General features: G+C 37.7%; 1 protein-coding gene across 3 annotated transcripts in view; it reads right to left on the bottom strand.

Annotated features, from left to right (window-relative positions):
• Positions 1–24093, bottom strand: part of KAT2B (lysine acetyltransferase 2B) — a 100661-nt gene that overhangs the window by 3334 nt on the left and 73234 nt on the right. For 2 of the 3 annotated variants that reach the window (XM_076005651.1, XM_020290022.2), the window contains 8 exons: positions 22375–22583; positions 20871–20997; positions 12230–12340; positions 8740–8883; positions 4353–4467; positions 2724–2760; positions 2419–2482; positions 2238–2322 (listed from right to left, as the gene is read on the bottom strand). In XM_076005651.1, coding sequence (XP_075861766.1) covers positions 2238–2322; positions 2419–2482; positions 2724–2760; positions 4353–4467; positions 8740–8883; positions 12230–12340; positions 20871–20997; positions 22375–22583 — 892 coding nt within the window. The remainder of the gene's footprint in view (positions 1–2237; positions 2323–2418; positions 2483–2723; positions 2761–4352; positions 4468–8739; positions 8884–12229; positions 12341–20870; positions 20998–22374; positions 22584–24093) is intronic. The other variant, XM_076005653.1, reaches the window with a different exon arrangement.

Below are 24093 nucleotides of genomic sequence, written 5' to 3'. Positions count from 1 at the left end.
AAAAAATGCTCCTGAATACCAATAACCCAAATTCCCACTGTTAGCAAATTTTCCAGAGGGAAACTTACAACCAAATACATTGAGATTATCATTTAATAAGTAAATTTATGCACAACATCCCAAAATAGGAAGAAATTCATTTGCATCAATAGCCTAAACCCACCACAAAACATCAAAGAAAAAAATGGAAAAGATCTGCTTCTGCCTATCTGTTTTGATTAGTTTATCTCAGTTATAGTGTATGTATCACATATGTAAGCTCAACTTTCAATTTTTCTTTCTTCTGTAATTGAACCAGTTTAGAGGGAGAGAAAAATCTAAAAGTGTTAGGGTACACTAAGACTCAGCAAATCCCCACTAACTGTCTCACCCAAGTGTGATTGAACAGATCAAGATGTTCTCTCACTTAAGGAAGAAAGAACAATGAAATTATGCCTCTCTAAGTAAAATTAGACATTTATATTTCTTCTACCTAAATGCTTAAGATATGCTGCCCAATATAATGTTAATCATGTTTTAGAAGGAAAAGGCATGCAATCAAAAGAAAAGAAAGAGAGAGAAAAAGAAAAAAGAAAGGGAGGGAGGGAGGGAGGGAGGGAGGGAGGGAGGGAGGAAGGAAGGAAGGAAGGAAGGAAGGAAGGAAGGAAGGAAGGAAGGAAGGAAGGAAGGAAGGAAGGAAGGAAGGAAGGAAGGAAGGAAGGAAGGAAAGTGTGGGGGGGGGATAAAATTTTACATAAAAAGTTTGTCCAAAAGCTTTTCAAAAAAATTTTTTTAGGAGAAGAGGGGTGAGAAGAGATGAAGAGAGCCTAAAATGTAGCAGAAACAAAGCAAGGCTTATACAAGTGTTTGGACCTTTCTGAATAAGTATAACCAATTCTGACTACTTCCTTTCTGTATTTCCTTTTTATTCTAAAGCTATAGATAGCATCATTCTTCCTCCAGCCCTCTTAGGTTTTTTCCTAAGACCAAACAATGTGGGTTAAAAAACAAAGCGACTAAATATTGATGGTGCCAAATATGGAGACACCATTAAATTATTCTATTTTCATTTCCCTTTTCCCCAACTTGGGAATTCTGGGTAAACAGGAAAACCCCACATAGCAATGCACAGGTGGTAAGAGATCACGCTTGGGCCAGACTACTACACAGGCAATGTCCAGTGTGTGACTCTCAGTGCAATAGGTTAGATCCCATCCATGTGAGAGGAAGGCAGAGAAAAGAGGGAAAGAAAAGCATACAGATGTATATCTACTTTAACGAGTATACGCTACTGAAATCATTAGTACATCTATATAAAACATTCATGTGAAAATTAATGCCATAGAAAACATCTGAAAATAGTTTTCAGTTATCAAAGAGCTGATGGATCCCTATGATTCTTCCTTTTCACATTCTAACACTTCCACAGTTCTCAGTACCTGGAATAGACCACAAGTAAAAAGAGAAGACTCTGGCTCTCTCCAAAAAAAATGGCCACATAACTTAAAAAGAAAGCAAGTTAGCTAGATGCGTGTCATCTGCACAATGCCAAACTGGTTTAATTCGGAGGCTCTCAATTGATTCAATTAATCATTCATTTTTAGCGTGGTGCAGGCAAGGCACAGCAGCACATTCCACAGTGCTACATTTCTGAAGACATCTTTTTTGTTTGTTTTTGGATGTGGGAGAAAGCTTAAAATAAAGACTATATACGGTGAGACTAACAGTATCCACTAAGAGCATGGAAAATCAAGAATTGCATGAAATAGAATTTCTCCCTCTGAAAGTACAGCAGTCAAGCAACCTAATCTAACTTCTTTCATATTACCTTCAAAAATTCCTACAGAAAATAGCCATTTCTGATAAACAGAATCAAAGCATAGCAAGAGGACAGCTTGGTGACTTTTCATTTGCAACCAAACAGAATATGAGCAAGGTTATGTCCAAACAGCCAGCTTTCATATCTAGTACTGTCTGCAGTTTCCCTGGACTGGACTTTCTGCGTCTGGTGTTGTTCAATGTGTGTGGGTTCTAAAAGACAGCTATGGGATGTCTCTCATGAACACAGCCACCCACTCCTCCTTTATCATTCTTCTCTGGCATCACCGTCCCTCCACCGGTACACAGGATCCCGCCACCCCTCATATACTTCCTACCCTACAACAGAGGAGTACCAATCAACCTCAGCCACCATTTGTCCCCCACACCGCCATCCAGAGAGTTTTAAATCTATACTTAGAAAATGTTAATGGCATTACCCATGGGGAACCTTATAACTTCATAATATCCCGGAGCTTCTGTTCTCTTCACAGGTTCCATGAAGGGCCAAGCGCTTTGATGGCTCTTGGGTAAAGAAAAAAGTAAGGTATCTAATATGGAAATTCCATGTGGGAAATCATTTCAAAATATTTGCATGAGGTGAATAAAGAGAATACCCACCTTCACCTGCTGGAGGATGCTCTTGAGCGTGCTATAAAGCTGGTCAGGGTCTTTGGGCTCTTTACTTGAAAAGAGTAAACAACAAGGAGCAATGATTAGTTTTTTGCCCTCTTGCCAGCTAATTACTATTCAGCTCATTTTTTACAAGACTCCCAAACTGGAAACCTGCCATAATTGTTTATAAACATCAAAGCCCATCAACTATTGTATTAGTGATTACAATTAGTTAGCCCTCTTTCTCTAAGTTGCTGGGAGGGTAAAAAAAAAATCACTTCCATTAACATCCTCATGCCCATCACACTTACCTTTTTTCTTTTCCACTCGGTTTCCAGCCTGTCTCTCCTATACATCAACAAAATTAAACACTGAATGAGAACTGCTTTTGGTCAAGAGAATAACACAGTCAATACTTATCAAAAACACAATAAACTACAACCATGCCTCAATAAAAGTCTATTTCTGGAATAAGACTGAAATGAAGGTCATTTAGTTACTTCCTCATACAGCTAACGATACAAAACACTTCCAAGAGAGGTAATTCTTCCCTACATGTTAGAGTATTTAAAGCAGGAACTCTAACTTTTCAGAGGAAAGCATAAAAAACAAATATATCCAGTACTGTGTGCATGTGTATTTTTTTTAACTACAAGTCAAATTTTTTGCTAATCACCTTGTGCAAGAGTTAAGCTGTTATTTTTAGGTCAGAACAAACTCTATCCTAGACTCTATTTTCTCTGACAAAAACCCTGCTTGTAATGTAAGACGGTTTAATGTAGCAGATAGAAAATACAGCCCAGAGTCCCATAAATCTGAATTTGACTTCCTATTCTCTCCCTAAAGGACAACTTACTCTAAACAATTTACTTAACCTCTTGCCTCTCAGTTTATCAATCTATAAAACAAAACTCTAAAATTTAAGTGATAGTATGCCTACTGAGATTAGTTGGTGTATGTAAAAAAAAATACATGAATGCCTGGAACAAGTAGGCATTCAATGATGGTACCTATTATGCCATTACTAGGGATTACATCAGGAAGTATTATAGGATTTCTGGATTTAGCAGTCAAAATAAGATCTGCTATAGAATAGGTGTAATGAAGTAATATATCTTGCCCAAATAAAGTCTTGGGTTTTTTTTGGTTTTTGGGTTTTTTTTCTGCATATATCCTTGGTATAAAGTCTTGTTTTTTTCCTGGAGAATTTTAGTTTGATTTTGTTTTATTTATTAAATCTTCAATATACTAGAAGAACCCGGATTTGAACCAAATAAAATGGCTGAATGATATCCGATAGCTTTTGATCTATAAATACAACTACTTTGTATGGTTTAATACAATACATTTCTAACATATAAACAAGAACCCTTAGGAAAACTACTGTAAAATAGGGAACTTGAAACAAATTATACGATTTCTGTCACATATGGCAAATAATCCTTTTTAGAAGTTGAGGTAAGCAAATTTAGCCAAGCACGGATCTTATAGGTTACAACCATGGTGGCAATGAGACAAGGTGCAGACAGCAAGATGCCTGGAGATCAGAATTGGGCTGCTTCTAATTCTGACCATTACTGGCTATGTGTCATTTAAGATTAAATGTGCCACTATTCTAAGATTCGATTTCCCCATATGCAAAAGTACAATTCCCCTACCTCCAAGGTCACATATAAGTAGTGCTTAGCACAGTATTACAAATGGCAGGCTCTTAATAAATGCCCTAACAAGGAGGCATTTAAACTCTTCAGTTTATTTGAACTGGAAGGTAGAGAAAAAGACATAAAAGGAAAGTACTTGCTGCCTTCCTAAGAGACTAAAGATAATACGAACAGGCAGGGCAATAAAGCTTTTCATGTTACTGCGCTCTGGAAATTGTTTCAAACACACCGCATGGTATTACTAAAAGACTTTGCTTTTAAAAGAAGGTCTATACATACTAATTCCAGGAATGCTTTCTATAGGAATCTGTCGAACTCCATCTTTAAAACATGAAAGTCCAGGGTAGACTTTTCGAATCTGGGCCTGTTTTCTTTCGATCAGCTTTTTAATTATCTGTGAAGCAGAAGTAAGTGTTCAGTGAAAAGAAGTCTATGTGCGGATAGACAAAATGTTTTACTAACAAAATAAAGTATTTTTTATGAAACGAAAGGAAAGAAAAGGGCGAATGCTATTTAATAAGAAGGAAATGAAAACATTCTGTTATACCATGCCCATTTAGGGGCATTCACACAACCGTCTTTGAGGGACTTTGTCCATGCCACACAGAAAAGCCAATACTGAAAGAACACACTGCCTCTAGGGCCCACTTGTCATCCTTAGAGTAAGAGTCAATTATTTTGCCCTGCTTCTCTGAGGATCTGCTGCCAGGATTACAGGAAAGAGGCCCTCAGTATTTGCTGCCCAATGAAGCCACAGAACCTCTTCACATCCAGTAACTAGGAACTGTTCCCTTCAGACTGGAGGGGTAGATGAGCAGGCCCCAGAAAGCCCCAAAAGCCTGGAATAGTGATAGCCTTATTGTTATTTAAACTTGCAAGGTTTGCAGCCCCAATCCATTATGTTTGCATCAAAAAAGCAGCTCTAAACGTTTATCCTTTAGGGCCAACACAAATATGACATGAGCTGCTAGGGTGGATTTGGGAATATTGGGAGAGGTCTTGTTTGTCTTGTAAAATAATTCCTAATGTGCTGAAGTAATTACTTCCAAGAAAGTGTGGTTTTCCTTTAAATAGGAAAAAAAAAAACCCAAAACCTCAAAAATCACCATCCTGAAATTAACCATATCATAACCAAATTTTGGAAAAGAAGAAGCAAAACAGTTGAAGTCACTAACTGAACTCACAAAGGAAAAGGGAAAAATTCTAATTCCTAACTGCTTGATTTCAAACATATGGCTGGTAAATACTGCAGCATGAATATGTAATTCTAATATGTAACAAAGAACTTCATAAAATGAATGGGACTAGTAAAAGTATATACTGGTAAATTTAGATCAGTGCTGTCCAATAAAAACATAACGTGTTCTGTGGTCTTTAGGCACAAAAAGAAAAAAAAAATAAACAAACAACATAATGTGAGCCACTCATGTAATTTAAATTTTCTAGTAGCCATATTAAAAAAAGATAAAAAGTAACAGGTGAAATTGATGTTAATAGTATATTTTATTTAACCCATTATATCAAAAATATCATTGTAACACAGAGTTAATAGGAAACAATTATAAGATGTTCAACATTCTTTTATTCAAACGAAGTCTTCAACATCAGAGGATTTTATACTTACAACAATCCTCAACTTTTACAAGCCACATATCAAGTGCTGAGTAGCCACGTGTGGCTAGTAGCTGCCTCTCTTTGGACACAGCTGATCTAAGTGGATGCTTTCCATTTATAAATCCCAAAGGCAATCTCTTAAATGCATACCTTCAGAAAATATATTGAAGACTAAGTTTCAATTTAAAATGTTTTCTCCTCTTTACCAAATGTAATGACCTATCAGGTGCCTTCCAAACTCTTCATGTAGCACCTGAGAAGTGACTGCTAATGAGAGTGGGAGGTTTCCTAACCTCTCTGTACCTCCAAGGATCACTCTGGAGAAAAGCAACCTTTTAATTGTCTCCAATGTCTTATCTTCACCTTCCTGGAACACATCACTTCAACCCCCTACGGGGAACTCAAAATCAACACCTTCCAAATGAAAGTCAGTCACCATATTCCTCTCCTGAAGTCCCTATCTCAGTCCTATGACCTATTGTTGTCAGTTTTATGGTCTCCCCATAAAGAAAATGGAGGGGGGGCTTCCCCATCTCTAATACATCACCAAGTCTTAGCATGCCTCCTTACAAAAAAAAGAGCATTGATTTTCCCCACCCTAACTTTGGCTCCCCAACCCCAGTCTCTGGTAGTATCATATGTGGATTAACATTTAAGAATCACCTACCCCACTCTAGCCTACGTACACACACACACACGCACGTGCACACATACACACGCACACACAGAGGCACATATACACCCAATTCTGCCTGCTCATAGCCTATTCACACTTTCTCAAATAGCGCATATAGTGCCTTTCATCACTCACATACCTGTGATTCTACCTATTCATTGCCCATGAATCTACTTACATTGGACTCTGAGCCTTTGCTCATGCTGATTCCATTACCAGGCTATCCAGTTCAAAACAAATCTCCCACAAAGCCATCTCAGATGACTCTAGGACCTTAGAGATCCATCCTTCCCTTGGAGTCAACACACACAAAGTAGCACTTAACTCTCAACTCTCCCATCCACCTGCTGTTCAACTGTACTAGTTTCTCTCTCCATCTCCACTAGTGATAACTACAACTTATTCTGCTCTTGGATGCTGTTGTTAGAGGCTAGTCAAGTCCTCGATATGTTTACCATTTGTTTGCTGCCAGCACTAGTGGGAAAGGTTTTTCACAGTTGGAATGAATGATACTTGTAAAAATCATTTAGGTTCTGTGGAAGAAGATACTACATGAATGCAAATATAGTATTTTATTATAGTGACTTCAGATCTCTTTTTTAAAAAACTAGGTTTAGGTGGATAGTGCACTGGACTTCTAAAAAAATGAGGCTAACAGCTCCAAACCTCCATTACCCATGTGTGAAAGAAGGCTGGAGGCAAGGAGGGAGGGGGGAGAGAGGGAGAAGGGATCCCAGAGGACAGGAGGAAAAAGGAGGAGGAGGGAGCACTGGCTTCTCAAAAGTTGACTGCTTTGTTAGCCATCTAAAATAGCTCTGTGCTTCTGGCTTTCACCTTTAGGTTTGAAGGGCCAACAGATCTGTATACAATGCGAATCTGCAGGCTCTGCCAAGGGAATCCTGCTCTCAGCGAACAGAACAGCGTGGGTATGAATTGGTGCTGCTGGGGGCGGAGTGGGGGGGTGAGGAAAGAGCAGCTGACAGGGCGGTGATGGCTTTAGCTGGCCAGCAGCCTCTGATGCGGAACAATGTGCCGCTGAATCCAGACCTGCTCATTAAGCCCCAAAGAGAACAATGAGGAAAGCCAGCTCTTCAGAGAGAGCCAGGGAGAGAGAGGAGCCTGCTGTGCTTGATTAACTCTTCCAAGTGCCCTATTTGGAATTCTCTCTTAGCCTGACATCTTTGAACAAGAAGCAACAAAAGTTGTTTTTCCTTTCTAATTAAAAAAAGAAAAAAAAGGCCCTTGCTCACTTCCACGGGGAGCGTAAGAACAAGTCTGAGTCACTTTAAGTAAAAGGAAAATACTTAATGAGTAACTACTATGCACCAGACACTGTGTGAGGCGCTTCATGGCTGTTAAGTCAGTAATGCCTGGCAAAAAGCTAAGAACTGAGATTAAGGATGTTAGCAGAAACCAGAAAACAAAGAAGGGTTTAAGACAGATGTCTTCTTTAGTTATTTCTTAGAGAAAAGTGCACTAGCATTAATAACAGAAGTATCAAGTGGAATTGATGTGGGATGACACAGCTGCAAACTCCCAGTTTTCTGAACTCCAACAAACTGGGGACAGCAAGGAGATGATCCTGGGCTTAACACACGAGGTTCATTTGTTTAATAAATGGCCTTTGTGTATTCCCCAATTATGCTCTTAGGTTTTCTTTTTCTGCCTTAGAGAAAATTAAAATTACTATGTAGTCAACCTTTCCCCTTTACTACCTCTCTTTTAGTTTGTATGTGTAAAAGATGTTATCCAAATATCAGATAACAAATCACTAAACCTGGAAGGATAAGCCTTCAGAACTTGCAGTATAAAAGGAGAAATTATTACACATTAAGATACATCTCTTTGTAAGATGAATAACTGAAATTCAAATAGGTAGATCAAACCAGTGCTAGATAAGTTCAAGGGAGAAAACAGAACTCAAGCTAAAATGGTTTCATTTGCATGTGTGTTGGGGGAAAAAAGAGTGGGTAATGGACAAACACACCAAGCAAGAGTATTAAGGTATCAGGGATTGCCTTTGGAGACTAGTATTCAATAGAAAAAACACATTTGCAGTATTTGGAGATGAAAGTAAAGAGATAAGACTGGGAAGGATAACTGAGGCCAGGATGTAAAAGGCCTTGAAGGTTAAGTTAAAATATGTCATCATATTTTACATATATTTTCTATTTTATACCAATTTAACAGGTACTGAACCTCTTAGGAATGGAGACCTAAGAAGCAGGATACCTTTAAATAAGAAATCTAGATAAACCATAGTCAACTAAGATTATGATATCTAGTAGGTCCATACACATAGAACCCAATGAAATTCAACCCACTCCAAATAAGACTGGCCTGTACAGAAGGAATATGAATCGCCCACTTGCTTACCTCCTTCTGCTTTTTAATGATGACAGAAAATTCAGTGTATGGGATCCGTGGATTTAGCTCACATCCCATTAAAGTGGCCCCTTCATAATCCTTGATATAGCCAACATATTTGGTTTTAGGTATTTTAATTTCTTTGGAGAAACCCTGCAATGCAAGTAAATTGATTTATATGGACATCATGTATGAAATATCTATTGCATGTTAACAATATGCCAGGTACTGTGCAAAGAATCAAGACATGCTTCTTTCAAGCTCTCATTGTACTATCTTGAAGAGGATTCATTCGAAGTTCAAAATGTCAGAAACTAAACTGTGCAGGCCAGGCGTGGTGGCTCACGCCTATAATCCTAACACTCTGGGAGGCCCAGGCGGGTGGATTGCTCAAGGTCAGGAGTTCAAAACCAGCCTGAGCAAGAGCAAGACCCCATCTCTACTATAAATAGAAAGAAATTAACTGACCAACTAATATATATAGAAAAAATTAGCTGGGTATGGTAGTGCATGCCTGTAGTCCCAGCTACTCGGGAGGCTGAGGCAGCAGAATCGCTTGAGCCCAGGAGTTTGAGGTTGCTGTGAGCTAGGCTGACGCCACGGCACCCACTCTAGCCTGGGCAATAAAGTGAGACTCTGTCTCAAAAAGAAAGAAAGAAAGAAAGAAAGAAACTAAACTGTTCAAACAGGAAGCAAGACAGTAGAAAAAAATTGACCAGAATAAAACACAAATAATATTGAGAAGTTTGAAACAGGAACAGATACTAAGTAAAAGTTAGGTTTCATTATGCATTAGTTACAAAATAAACATAACTGATGCAAATTTCTCCCAGCAGGGTGAGGGAGAATTCTCAACAAATTAATAACTAACATTGATCCAATTCTGAAAGAAAAATAAAGCAATCAGAACCTTGATGTTGAGGAAATGAAATCATTTCTTTGCAGACAAAAAATCTTCCAGATCATCACTATCCATGTTTGTTTCAACAACATTAATACTTTGCAATATATTCATTTATGTACTTTAAGCAGTAATAGTGCTACAGGGTATATATTCAAACTTATAAATAATATATATAAATAATATATTTACAATATAAAAATAATATATTTACAATGTAAACATAATTTTCCTTAAAATGTCTATTTCAGTTATTTGTAGAAAATTACTTGGATTTCAGAACCATCACCAGCAGTTTCCGGCCTCATCTTAAAACAAATATTTATTTCCCAAGTAATTATTGCCATCATCCTCAAAGATGACTACAGACAAGTCATTTAAGAACCATGCCTGAGATTTTATGCTTTGCAATGTGTTTATAGCCTAGAAAAGCTGATAGTCAAGCCCTTGATAAAACAATCCCATTGACTTCTCTCAGGTGATTTTTATCATAAAAGTCGCAAACACATCTCAAAGAAAATATGAAGAAAATAAATAGGAGATTAATTAATCTACCATCAGAGCAGAAAAAGCTTTCTAGTAATATAAGAAAATATAAAAAAGAATTCTTTCTTTTAATTCTGTAGATTAAAAGAAAAAGCTATAAGCAATGTTGAAACAAATATCATAAAAGATTAATATTGGCCAGGTGTGGTGGCTCACGGCTGTAATACTAGCACTCTGGGAGGCCAAGGCGGGAGGATTGCTTCAGGTCAGGAGTTCAAGACCAGCCTGAGCAAGAAGGAGACCCCCGTCTCCACTAAAAATAGAAAGAAATTAATTGGCCAGCTAAAAATATAGAGAAAAAATGAGCCAGGCATAGTGGCACATGCCTGTAGTCCTAGGTACTCGGGAGGCTGAGGCAGTAGGATTGCTGGAGCCCAGGAGTTTGAGGTTACTGTGAGCTAGGCTAATGCCACGGCACTCTAGCCCAGGCAACAGAGAGAGACTCTGTCTCAATAAATAAATAAATAAATAAAATAACAAATAACTAAATAAAAGAAGTAAATTAGCTGGACAACTAAAAATATACAGAAAAAAAAATTAGCCGGGCATGGTGGCGCATGCCTGTAGTCTCAGCTACTTGGGAGGCTGAGGCAGAAGGATTGCTTGAGCCCAGGAGTTTGAGGTTGCTGTGAGCTGGCTGATGCCACAGCACTCTAGCCCAGGCAACAGAGTGAGACTCTGTTTCTAAAAAAAAAAAAAAAAACATTAATATCACTATATACAAAGAGTTCTCATAAGTCAATCCTAAATCTAAATATTTTAATAGAAAAGGGGGCAAAATACAATGACTTGACAATCAAAAAAAAAAAAATACAAGGGGTCAATAAACACGAAAAATAAATCAAACCTCATAATGATCAAATAAATCCAAGCATATGCAATTTATTACCTGGAAAAGGGAAAAAAATACTTTTTTCAATTATCAACTCTTTTCCTGAGTCCCCTTATATATTACTGACAAGAATAGAAACTTTTACAATATTTGGCAATACATAACAAAAACCGTAAAAATGTCTGGAAGCAACTCTACTTCTAGAGATTTATTCTAAGCAAATTCCCATCAATGAGGGCAAAATGCACACCCATACAAACACACAAGCATGCACATGCACACATGTATGTGGTATTAGTTAAATAAATCATTTTCTACTTATACAACAAAATCCTAGCAAACCATTAAAGTTTTGTGAAAAAAATTATCACAATACTAAGTGAAAGAGACAAGTAAATACATATACAGTATGAGCCAATTTTTATATTTATGTGTACATATACACAGAAAAAATATTAAAAAGATATATATCAAAGCATTAACTATAAATTTCTCTAGGTGGTAGAATTACAAGCCATTTTTCTTCTTTATGCTTTATTACATTTTCCAATATTTCTACAATGACTATATGTTATGTTTATAGTCAGAAAAGTAAATGAAAAATGTTTAGGAATTATAAACCACTGCTAAGAATAACACACAGCCAAAGAATAATCCTCAAAAAGCTGAGTTGAGATCTTTCCTGTCTGCTTCTGTGGCAAAAAAAAAAAAAAAAAAAAAACTGAAGCTGAAAACTTTTGGTAAGGAAGTACTTAAGGTAACAGCCCAGCTCCTAGCCTTCTCCATGCTGCAGAACCAGGATTGCTTGCAGTCCTTTGTAAACTTCAGGACTTCCTCTCTGTTGTCCTCAGGTAGGTCTTTCAGATACCTAATCTGTTTTGCTCATTCATAGAGAACCCTTCCCACTCAGGACTGAGAATTTCTCCTTAGTGTGAGGATACTATATTTTAGAATGTCAGGATGCAATATTATACTTCAGTTATACATGACATTCACTTATGCACTCAACAAACAGTTATTTAGTATTTACTATGTGCCAGTTATACCTCTCTAATTCAGTCTGAAATTTATTTCTGGTGAAAAGCTTACAAAATAAATGTTTATGCTTCTGGTAAGCAGCAAACACTAGAGGGGAAAATAAAAACTATTTGAATGAAGGCTACCTGATTGCTTATGAAGAAAAGGAGTGACAAAACAGTGTTGCACAGTGAGAAACCGACCTGTTTCTTGAAGTATCCAATTGCATATTCATCTGCGTATGTTAGGAAGTTCAGGATGTCATGTTTTATGTGATATTCTTTCAAATGATTCATCAGGTGTGTTCCATAGCCCTGTGTGGAAGTTGGTATAAAGACAAACACATTAGATTCTGGAGAAAAGAAATCTCTACAAATTCACCAGGAAATGTTGGCAAATTTAGGAGTTTATATTTTGATATATTTTACCAACCAGGGCCTTTCCTTCCCCAATGGAAATATAACATTAATACTCTTTCTTGCATGTCTTAACTCTGAAATTTAGCTATAAAACCAAAAAGTTCAAAATGCTTGATTTGAGATAATTCATCATTTGAAAAATGCAAGTTTCTGGTTCTTTGAAAATAAGCATACCAGGGCTATAAGCTGCTAGTTCAATTCTAAAGATCATTTGCTGAATATTAATAGAGAAGTTTGTCAAGTAAATGTTGATTATGAATTTCTCCTTATCTTTAAAGTATTTGAGAATCTGAGGTGAAAAGAGCTATGTAAATGAAAAGTGCTAATCATCACTAGAATATTTACTAATCCAACTGTTTGCTGTATACCACAAATCAGCAATGCTTCTAAAGAATTGTATCAGCACATACATAGGCTTTTCAACTTGGTCTTGTCAGGCCTTTCGAAGTAAGGTCTGAGAAGCTCAGAATCTCCGAGTTAGCTGGAGACATTTGGAAGTAACTAAAGATAGTGAATAATATTGAATAAACTAGTGATTGAAAAAATATATATATATGCAAGGACCAGTTTTTCCAGTGACATACAAAGCTTAGAGAAAATCTAGAAATTTAAGGTGATTATTTCGGAACTCCTTAGAAAGAGATGAAAGTAAATCCAAGCATCCAGATACAAACATCTTCACATATATATTTCTAGAATTTGGTGACACATTTTTCTAAAGAATTCAGATGTGTTCATGGGTCTGGTCTCCTGGAATCATAGTACCTCAAGGGCAAAAGGATCTTTGGAAGTCATTTAGTCTAACTCCCTGTCCCATGTGAAGCTAGAAGTCTTTTGCTAACTATTAGGAAAAAGTAATTTCTCAGAAAACCTCCAACATAGGGTGCGATCACTTGGTCCTGAGATAAACCAATTCATTTTTAGGCATTACATGGTTGTGAAGTTCTTCCTAATGTCCACCCAAGATCTGGACCCTTGTTATTTCTCATTGAACTTCAGTTCTATGTCTAGAGTTAGACTCATTCCTGCTATTAACAGCTCTTCAAGCCCTTGAAAATTATACTCTCTCACTCATGCCCATCCTACCTCCCAAGTCAAGCCTCATCAAGGCTATAGTCATTTCTCATATGGCATGATCTGAAGACCCCCTAACCACCTAATCCCTTTTTTCACGACTTTCTCCAATGTAACGATGCTGCTCTAAAGCATTAGAAGATGATCTGTCCAGTAAATAGAACAGCAGTATAATAATCTACCTCTTCTCGAAACTGTTCTTCCATTGATGTTACCCAAGGACATTTTAGCTTCTCCCAAACATACCACAATGCTGAAACACCATGAGTTTGAATAAACCTTGGATAAAAAGACAAATGAAATATCTCTGTCCTTGAGGAAATGATAGGAAAATAGGGAAGATAAACATATAAACAATCACTATATAGAGCTGTACTGTTCAATATGATAGTCACTTGCCTCCATGGCTATTGAGCAATTGAAATGTGACTAGTACAAATTGAGGTGTGCTCTAAGTATAAAATACACACCAGGAAAAAAAATTCTCACCACTACCATTTTATACTTATTACATGTTGATATGACAATGTTTCAGACATATTAGGTTAAATTTATAATATCAAAATTAATTTTACCTGTTTCTTTTTACTTGTTTAAATATAGCCAGTAGAAATTTTTTAATTACATGTGTGGCTTGCATTTGAGGCTTGCATTATATTTCTACTGCTCAGCACTGGTACAGAGTGATGTATTTATATTGTTAATAGTAAAAAGGCCATAAGATAATGAAGGGGGTAAAGGAAGAGGGGAGAGAAGGAAAAGAAAATGTTTAAGCTAGGCCTTAAAAGAGTTTGCCAAACGTAAAACAAGGGAAGGGGATGGACTGGATATCAAAATGCAAGGTAAAATAAACCTTTACAAATGTATTCTAAAAATATACACAAAAAGTGAGTGTATAATGTAGGAATACAAAAAGACTTCTTAAAGAGACGATAAAATGAAAAGGCATAAAGTAAAAGACTGATTATTAAGTAGACAACTTCAAATTTAAAAATTCTTTAAGATATTTAAGTTAGGCAGATAAAGAAAGATATCTAAGTTAGGCAGATAAAGAAACTGAAAAAAAAATGCCATAAGTAATTTAATATATCATAAACAAAAGGCAGATGAAAAGTTGGGAGAGTACAGTTACAACACAAATCATAAAATTTAATATCAAGAATGTCTTCTTTTTTTTTCTCAATCTACTCTCCAAGGTGTAAAGAAAACATAAATATCTTCTATGTGATCAATACAAAAAAAGAGAGAGGACCTAAACGAAAAATTGCCAAACAATACAAACAAGAATAAATATTAACAATAAATATAAAAAAATATGTTCGATCTCAATAGTAATCAGAGCATTCTACCATACAATGAAATATTTCATTCAGCTCCATGCAAATATCTTTATAGTTGATGGTACCAAGTATCAGCAAGAGTAGGGAGAAATGATACTCTTCAACACCACTGATGAAAATGTAAATTGGTAGACCAATTGAGAGGACAATCTGGAAATAATTTTTTTTTTTGAGACTGAGTCTCACTCTGTTGCCCGGGCTAGAATGCTGTGGCATTAGCCTAGCTCACAGAAACCTCCAACTGCTGGGCTCAAGCAATCCTTCTGCCTCAGCCTCCCAAGTAGCTGGGACTACAGGCATGTACCACCATGCCTGGCTAATTTTTTCTATATATTTTTTGTTCGCCAATTAATTTCTTTTTATTTTTAGTAGACATGGGGTCTTGCTCTTGCTCAGGCTGACTTCAAACTCCTGACCTTGAGCAATCTGCTCTCTTTGGCCTCCCAAAGTGCTAGGATTACAGACGTGAGCCACCACACCCAGCCTGGAAATAAATTTTTAAACTTAGACTGGTCATATTCACTCATACAACAATTCCGCTTCTCAGTGTCCAGAAAACTGTTTCCAAACAGAGCACTAATGGTGATAGAAAAGTACTGAAAATAAGCATTTATGTCTGGGTCACACCTGTAATCCTAGTACTCTGGGAGGCCAAGGTGGCTGGATTGCTCAAGGTCAGGAGTTCAAAACCAACCTGAGCAAGAGTGAGACCCCCGTCTCTACTATAAATAGAAATTAATTGGCCAACTAATATATATATAGAAAAAATTAGCCGGGCATGGTGGCGCATGCCTGTAGTCCCAGCTACTCGGGAGGCTGAGGCAGAAGGATTACTTGAGCCCAGGAGTTTCAGGTTGCTGTGAGCTAGGCTGATGCCACAGCACTCTACCCTGGGCAACAAAGTGAGACTCTGTCTCCAAAAAATAAATAAATAAATAGCATATATGTCTTCACTAGGGAAATGATTACATAAATTATGCTGCAACCACATTATGAAATACTGTACAAAAAGAATAAAGTAGCTGTATATCAACATTAATAGAAATTCCTGCAGTGGTACAAATGTTCTTTATGCTATCCGATATGGTAATAAACAGTCACATGTGGCTATTGTGTACTTGATTAACTGAGGGACTAAATTTTAAATTTTATTTAATTAATCTAACATTAATTTAAATAACCACATATATGCACTAAAGTTGAACAATCTCTAAGACATTTTTTTTAAAGTAGGGCAATGCATACAATATGAATTCCATTTATTAAAGCAATGGAAACATTAACAAAATATAGTCACCTCTTCAGTATAGGTATATTCCAAAGTGTGTAATTTTTTTCTTTCTTTTCCCCCCCTTTCTTTGCTAGGACCCTCACATGTTTAAGACAAAGCCAATGTATGTAATTCAACAAAGAAGCAACAGGAAGGATGAATACCAGGCTGACAAAAATAGTGAGATGGCAGGGGTAAGAGGGAATGTGATTTTTGCTTTATCTGAAAAGTGTATCTGTGTATGTCTTATGTAATTAAAAAATATTGTCTTAAGAGACGGGTCCTCTCTATATTACTCAGGCCGGTCTCAAACTCCTAAGCTCAAGTGATCCTCCTGCCTTAGCCTCCCACGTACCAGGACTACAGGCTCTTTATTTTTAAAGAAAACTTTTCAAAAAACTGAAGGAAAGGGAAGGGTTGGATAGTTGGAAAGAACTGCATGTGCATAGGAAAAGTCATATCTAGATTAGAAATTAGTAAGAAATGTGTCTTTTGATGAAATTCACTTTAACACAGGATGCAAGAGAGCTAGGATTTTGTTGTCTGCACTATCACTGTAAGGAATTAACAGAACTATAAATTTTCTCCCCTTTACCCACAATCTAATTCATTTTACTCAAGAAGAACAAAATGATGGTTTTTCACTAAATAGCTTTTCCAAACCTGCATATGATGTTTTTCATCAGTGGTCACTAATTTGTCATCTCTCCAATGAAATTTTCCAGATTCCAAGATGCCTGTGAAGTAGATGCTGTTGTCTTTTAACTTGAACCTCCTTTGTATCTAGTATTGTGACCAGCAGTAGTGGTAGCTTAAGTACTTCATTGGTTAGAGAAGCATTGACAACTTAACTCTATTATTAATATAAGCAAATGTTTAGATTTTAACCCTAGAACCATTTCCCTTATTTGCATGCCTTTATTTTTAACTGCCACTAAAAGGCTTCTTTTCCAAATCTATCTGATAACTTCAGTACTTATTTAAATACTTATTATGGTAAACAAATATTAGCTGTATAATGTTAAAGTTGCATATAATATCAAACCTAAATAGTTTATAGATGACAATACGTTTTAAAATCAGGTGAGAAGCTTCAAGTAAAGTCTCAAATGCTGTCTTGTATATGTTTTGAGCAACATGTATTCACATATAAAGCTTATTTAAAGAAGTAACAAGAATTTGTATATAAACTTGATATTCCAAAATAACTCGATACAAATTTTAAAGTTCAATTTAGCAAAAAAAAAAAAATTTTTTTTGGCGCAGCGTCTCACTCTGTCGCCTCAGCTAGAGTACAGTGGCATCATTATAGCTCACTGCAACCTCAAAGTCCTGGCCTCATGCGATCCTCCTGCCTCAGCCTCCTGAGGAGCTGGGACTACAGGAGTGTGCCACCATGCCCGGCTAATTTTTCTATATTTTGTAGAGAGGGGGGGTCTCACTTTTGCTCAGGCTGGTGGTTTCGAACACCTGACCTCAAGCGATCCTCCCATCTTAACCTCCCAGAGTGCTAGGACTACAGGCATGAGCCATTGCACCTGGCCCCAATTTTTTGTTTGTTTGTTTGAGACAGAGCAACCTCAAACTCCTGGGCTCAAGAGATCCTCCTGCCTCAGCCTCCAGAGTAGCTGGGACTACAGGCATGCACCACCATGGTTGGCTAATTTTTTCTACATATATTTAGTTGGCCAATTTCTTTCTTTTTATTTTTTTTTGAGACAGAGTCTCACTTTGTTGCCCAGACTAGAGTGAGTGCCGTGGCGTCAGCCTTGCTCACAGCAACCTCAAACTCCTGGGCTTAAGCAATCCTTCTGCCTCAGCCTCCTGAGTAGCTGGGACTACAGGTGTGTACGTACCACCATGCCCGGCTAGTTTTTCTATATATATTATTTGGCCAATTAATTTCTTTCTATTTGTAGTAGAGACAGACGGGGTCTCGCTCTTGCTCAGGCTGGCTTTGAACTCCTGACCTCAAGCAATCCACCCACCTCGGCCTCCCAGAGTGCTAGGATTACAGGCGTGAGCCACCACGCCCAGCCAATTTCTTTCTGTTTTTAGTAGAGATGGGGTCTCGCTCTTGCTCAGGCTAGTTTCGAACTCCTGACCTCGAGCGATCCTCCTGCCTCAGCCTCCCAGAGTGCTACGATTATAGGTGTGAGCCACCACGCCCGGCCCAAACTTTTTAATATAGTAAATAAACATTTTAAAATTGGACTTATGAATTTGCTGTTTTCACAAATATGTGCTGCTGCCACTGGGAGCCATTCAGTTTTACTCCGTGTTGGAGCAATGTCCCACATTATGTAGTGTGGATGGGTTGGTAAAGCCCAGTAGTCTTTATCTCAGACTACACGCCCATGAAAATGTAAGCATCTAGGGCATGACCATGTCTGAGGAGTTGTTGATTAATCACTAACTAATGACATAGGTCAATGAAAAGGCCAGGAAAATAATGGAAGAATGGTTTCTCCCATTCCTATCTCTACTAAATAGCATGTTCTTAACATTTTTCTCTGTGTGTGCATGCATGTGTATACTTTCATCAAACTTATCCACTCTATTCAGTGTTGAAAGTCTAACCTTCCTTTTCTCAAAGTACAATTTCAAGTCACAAGAAGTGATTTTTTTTTTGTCTAGTTCTTCCTACTGAGTTTGTAATGTTTGGCCACCTTCCTTCAAGTCTTTAGAAAATTATATGTCTTAGGGGAAAAAAATAAACTGCCCTTCTGGACAATAAGACAAAGTATCCAATTCATATTAAATACCTTCAGTTTCCCTCTGGTATCCCTAAAAGTGTCCAAGTCAGCCTTAATCCACCTTTCCAAACAAGGTGCTTGGTGTAGCTATCTTTGAAAACAAAAATTATGCAGTCTTTTTCTAAAATTATAAGCCAAGGACATATTTTTCAGGTCTTCTCCCTACGAAAAACAAAACAAAACTTTCCTTTAAGTAGGTTCCTATTAGTGAGAATCTCATGAAAGTAAAAAGATAAAAAAAAGAGTAAAACAAAAAATTTTTAAAATAAAATAAAAATAAGTAGGTTCCTACACTTTGAACATTTGGAAACACCTGGACATTTGAGCATTTCTCACTTTGTCTGGGGAGAAAAATGATAAACATAGCAATAACCCCATCTAAAGACATATTGTCAGAATTCCTTGAAAATGAACCAGAGATCAATTCCAGGCAAATTTGTGTCTTCACCCTCCCCAGTCAGAATAATGAAAGGATGACTGTTGAATTTCGTTTGTCCTTTGATGCTTAGTGCTAGGAGTCAAAGACAAAAAGTTCTGCTTGTGCTTTCTGAGAAGAAATACATGGTAGCAGCTACAATTAGCACTGAGTCCGGAGAGTAAAGCTGTTAATGAAAGCAAAAGTGTCCACAGCGCTGGCTGTAGTCCTGGAGCAAATAATGATTACCTCCAGCGACTTATTCTTGTTTTTTGTTAATGGCACTGCTTCTTTGAAGATGAAAGAGTCAACTATACCCTGCACTGTCCAATAGAGGAGCCACTGGCCACATGTACCTACTGAGTACTTAAAATGTGGCTAGTCCAAATTGAGATGTGCCATAAGTATAAAACGCACACTTGACTTCAAAGACTTAGTACAAAACAAAGAATGTAAAGGCTCTTAATATTTATTTTTGATACCGAATACCTGTTGCACATATTTTAGATTTACTGGGTAAAATAAAATATTTTTTAAAAATTAGTCTCACCTGTATCCACTTGATTTTTAAATGTCACAACTAGAAAATTTAAAAGCACACATATGGCTCATATTTGTAGGTTGCTTTATATTTCTATTGGGCAACAATGCCTTAGACCTTCCAATAATTTTTTCTCAGTAGCCATCTAATCCCAAGATGCCTCTCTTGCCACCACTTACCAAAATACTAAATGAATAATATTCTAAGAACACATTGTTTGGTTCCCTTTTCCTAAGAGAAGCAGAGTAGAACACGACAAAGTCTAGATGAGATCTTTTTCTGCTAACTGGAAGTCTAGTTTATTCAAGCCAGACTGAGATACCAACTGCAATATCCTTGCACTACTCCCCCACTCCCACCAAAAAGAAAACACATAGTTTCTGGAGAGGAAAGGATCTATGCCAAGGACAAGTGGGAAGGTAAATTAGCAATACGAGAGAAAAAAAAAAAAGGAAAACCCCAACATATTCCAAACCCTACAAGAATACTTCTAAAATTTATTCATAACTTTATTCAAATTTTTCCACAACTTCCCTTATAGAATTTCTTTAGTCCTTGTTCCCCTTTAGGGTCAAAGTCATAAGAATCTTTCTAAAGTGTAAGCTGCCCAGGTCATCTTCCTAATCGACATCAGCCATATCCTTTCTGGTGGTTCAGTGTCACCGGGTGTATGTGTGTGTATGTGTGTCTGTGTGTGCAAATTAAAAATGAACACTTAGATTTATTTTCAAACAATGCTTAATTTGCTATACATTATACTTGACCTGCATATTGAGCTGTGAAGAGTCCATGATCCTGTACCTTGCCCCATATAACAAAGCCTCGGTACAAACCTATTTGTGCATGGAAACATTTACCCTCCTCACACACATATGCATACACTCACAGTGAGAGGACCTTTGTTAGAAAGTCCTGAACTCCACTTCAAACCCTCTCTGAAAATGGCATAGAGAGATCTTCCCAAGCTCTGCAGCTTTAGTGAGAAGCCCCACATTCTGCTTTTTCTCTAAGACCTTGGTTTACCCTTACCTTGACTTGCTCATTTGAGGTTACAGCACAGAAAACAATCTCTGTGAATCCTTGGGATGGGAACATACGGAAACAGATACCACCAATAACACGGCCATCTTTAATTAAAGCAAGGGTTTTGTGTTTCCTGAAAGAATAAGATTATGTCAAAGTTTTACCTATCTTGGTTATTATAAATATACTTTTGGGGGTGTTCCTTATTAACCAACCAAGAAAGGGGGGGCTATGTCTTGAGTTTCTATGAAAACTTCTTTCATCTAGTCACTACTATCTCACTAGACCATCCTTTTACCTGTTTTAGAGCAAGCTTGCCTGCACAAAATTTCATTAGCGCTCCTATCAAAACAAAGCACTAGTCACCTAATAAGTGTCTGAGGTTTATAAATAGAGAACGGAGTATGCGTGGAGGTGCTCTGAAACTGGTTCATCCAATGCCCGGGGACCCACAGTGGGGGCCAGGGGGAGAGTGCGAAGTCATGGTCAAACATGGCCTATGTCTCTGAAGAGTTTAGTTTTACTCCAAAATATTGCAGAACCATTATACAAAAGGAAAAAAAAAGTCCACATGTATGATTTGCCAAATCCTACATTATGGAATCCTATCAGACCTTCTCTTTGTCTAAAGTGTCACTTTGAATTGTCACAGGCATGGATCACAGTCATACAGGCTGTTGGGTTATATATGTTAAAGTATGTTCAATTAGAGAAGTTTAGTTTTTTTGTTGTGGGTTTTTTTTTCTTTTTGTGTTTTTTGTTGTTGTTATTGTTGTTGTTATTGTTAAAGCAATGAATTTTAAAAGTTAAACTGTCCTATACCCCACTAATTTTCCTAGAGCTTACAGACCTGGGCAATAATGGTACCTAGTTAAGATACCAAAACCAAGAATGTTTTCACTATTTAAAAAGTGGAATACCTTCTTAGTGTTTATATTTTCTCATTGCTATAATGAATGAAGCACGGGATAGTCACCAGCGACATAAAATATAAAGCTTCAATTATTTTTTTTTTTTTGAGACAGAGCTCACAGCAACCTCAATCTCCTGGGCTCACGTGATCCTCCTGCCTCAGCCTTCCGAGTAAACTGGGACTACAGGCATGCGCCACCATGCCCGGCTAATTTTTTGTATATATATTTTTAGTTGGTCAATTAATTTCTTTCTATTTTTAGTAGACACAGGGTCTTGCTCTTGCTCAGACTGGTTTTGAACTCCTGACCTCGAGCGATCTGCCTGCCTCAGCCTCCCAGAGTGCTAGGATTACAGGCATGGGCCACCGTGCCCAGCCTAGCTTCATTATTATTAACAATAAAAGGTATAAATTGTTGAGAAAGTAATCTTAGTGCTTTTAGACCTAAAAATTAGCACGATATAGCTCTGTATCCACAGAGTGACAGGAGGCAGCAGGATTTGGTGGGGGACTACAACTGACTTCCACTATCTAAGTAGTTCCTCTTTCATTTAAAAAACGAAAATAAGGAAGAAGGAAGAGCAAAGCAACACTTACGGGTCAAAGACAAGCCGTGTGATGTACTCTTTTGGCATTCGAGGCAGCTGGTGGGAGAACACGTTCTGTAGGCCGACCAGCCACATCAGGATCTTCTTGTTTGGTTTCTGGTTCAAGGAATTGCCGACCACGTGAAATTCGATCACACCCCTGCGCTCTTCTAGTCTTGCCGCCTCATCCCTGGCCGAATGCGCTGACAGCAAACTGGTCTGGGACGCAGAAGACAGGAACAATTACACAGGGTTATGCTCTTAAGACAGTGGAGATTGGACACATCAAAGCTTCTCTTCTCTGTTCTAGTAAGATACACATTTGTGGATTTTCAGGATCCTAAATACACACGTTATAAAGACAAAATAGAAAAGGCAGGTAAAGCATTTTGAGAAATCAAAGCATTATGTGTGTACATGAATGATATCTGGTATGGATTGGGGATCAGCAAACTTTTTTGTAAGGAGCCAGATAGGAAATATTTTAGACATTGTGAGCCATAAGGTCTCTATCACAACCGCTCCACTGCTATTACAGTGCAAAAGCAGCTATAAACAGTATGCTAAAGAATGGGTTAGGTAGTGTGCCAATAAAACTTTATTTAAAAACAAAAAAACAAGCCGGACACGGTGGCTCACGCCTGTAATCCTAGCACTCTGGGAGGCTGAGGCAGGCGGATTGCCCGAGGTCAGGAGTTCGAAACCAGCCTGAACAAGAGCGAGACCCTGCCTCTACTATAAATAGAAAGAAATTAATTGGCCAACTAATATATATAGAAAAAATTAGCTGGGTATGGTGGTGCATGCCTGTAGTCCCAGCTACTCAGGAGGCTGAGGCAGGAGGATTGCTTGAGCCCAGGAGTTTGAGGTTGCTGTGAGCTAGGCTGATGCCACGGCACTCACTCTAGCCTGGGTAACAAAGCGAGATTCTGTCTCAAAAAAAAAAAAAACAAAGCAGACCAGATTTGGCCTGTGGGCTACAGACTGCCAAGCCCTGGTTTTAAAGGAACCCCATCCAACAGAGATTTAAAGACCTTGGGAACAACAGATCTAAGTTCTCATTACAGGCCCAACTGTGTCAGTCACACTTACATTCTTAACAACTCTTTTGGAGGACAGTTTTCTTTCCAGAGGAATATCTGTGGATCCATATATAACCACAGCTGGCAGCACAACCTTGTGCCAGCACTTTAGCCCCCCCTTGTCCTACTGAATCCACCCACTGGTACATAGGTAAATGCTCAACGGAACAGTTCTCCAGGGAAGAAAGCCCTAACTGACAGCACTTGCTCATTTCATTAGTATGTGGCTGGTTGTCCAAGGGACCAGGCGCCACTGTGGTCAATTTCAAGCTACTAACACATTTATTTTAACAAACAGCTCACAAAATTCCCCCAAAATTTAACAATTTTCCTGTACATGCCAACACAAGCCAGGACCAGCACACTACTAAATCCACCCAACAAATTTTGAAATGTATGGTTGTGGCCTCATTTTACACCTGAGAAAAACTAAACTCATTTTAATCTGTGAAGTTACTAAACCCCTAAAAACCTAGTCTGAAGTCCCAACAGACTGGATATTTACAAGGAGATGGAAAGAACAATTCATTTTATGACAAGATTTTTTTTTTTTTTTTTTTGAGACAGTCTCTGTTGCCCAGGCTGGTTTTTTTTTTTTTTTTTTTAAAGAGACTTTCAGAGACAGGGTTTCACCATGTTGCCCAGGC

Source organism: Microcebus murinus, chromosome 1 (genome assembly GCF_040939455.1).
Source record: "Microcebus murinus isolate Inina chromosome 1, M.murinus_Inina_mat1.0, whole genome shotgun sequence".
NCBI lineage: Eukaryota > Metazoa > Chordata > Mammalia > Primates > Cheirogaleidae > Microcebus > Microcebus murinus.
This window is presented reverse-complemented; position numbering and strand designations above follow the sequence as displayed.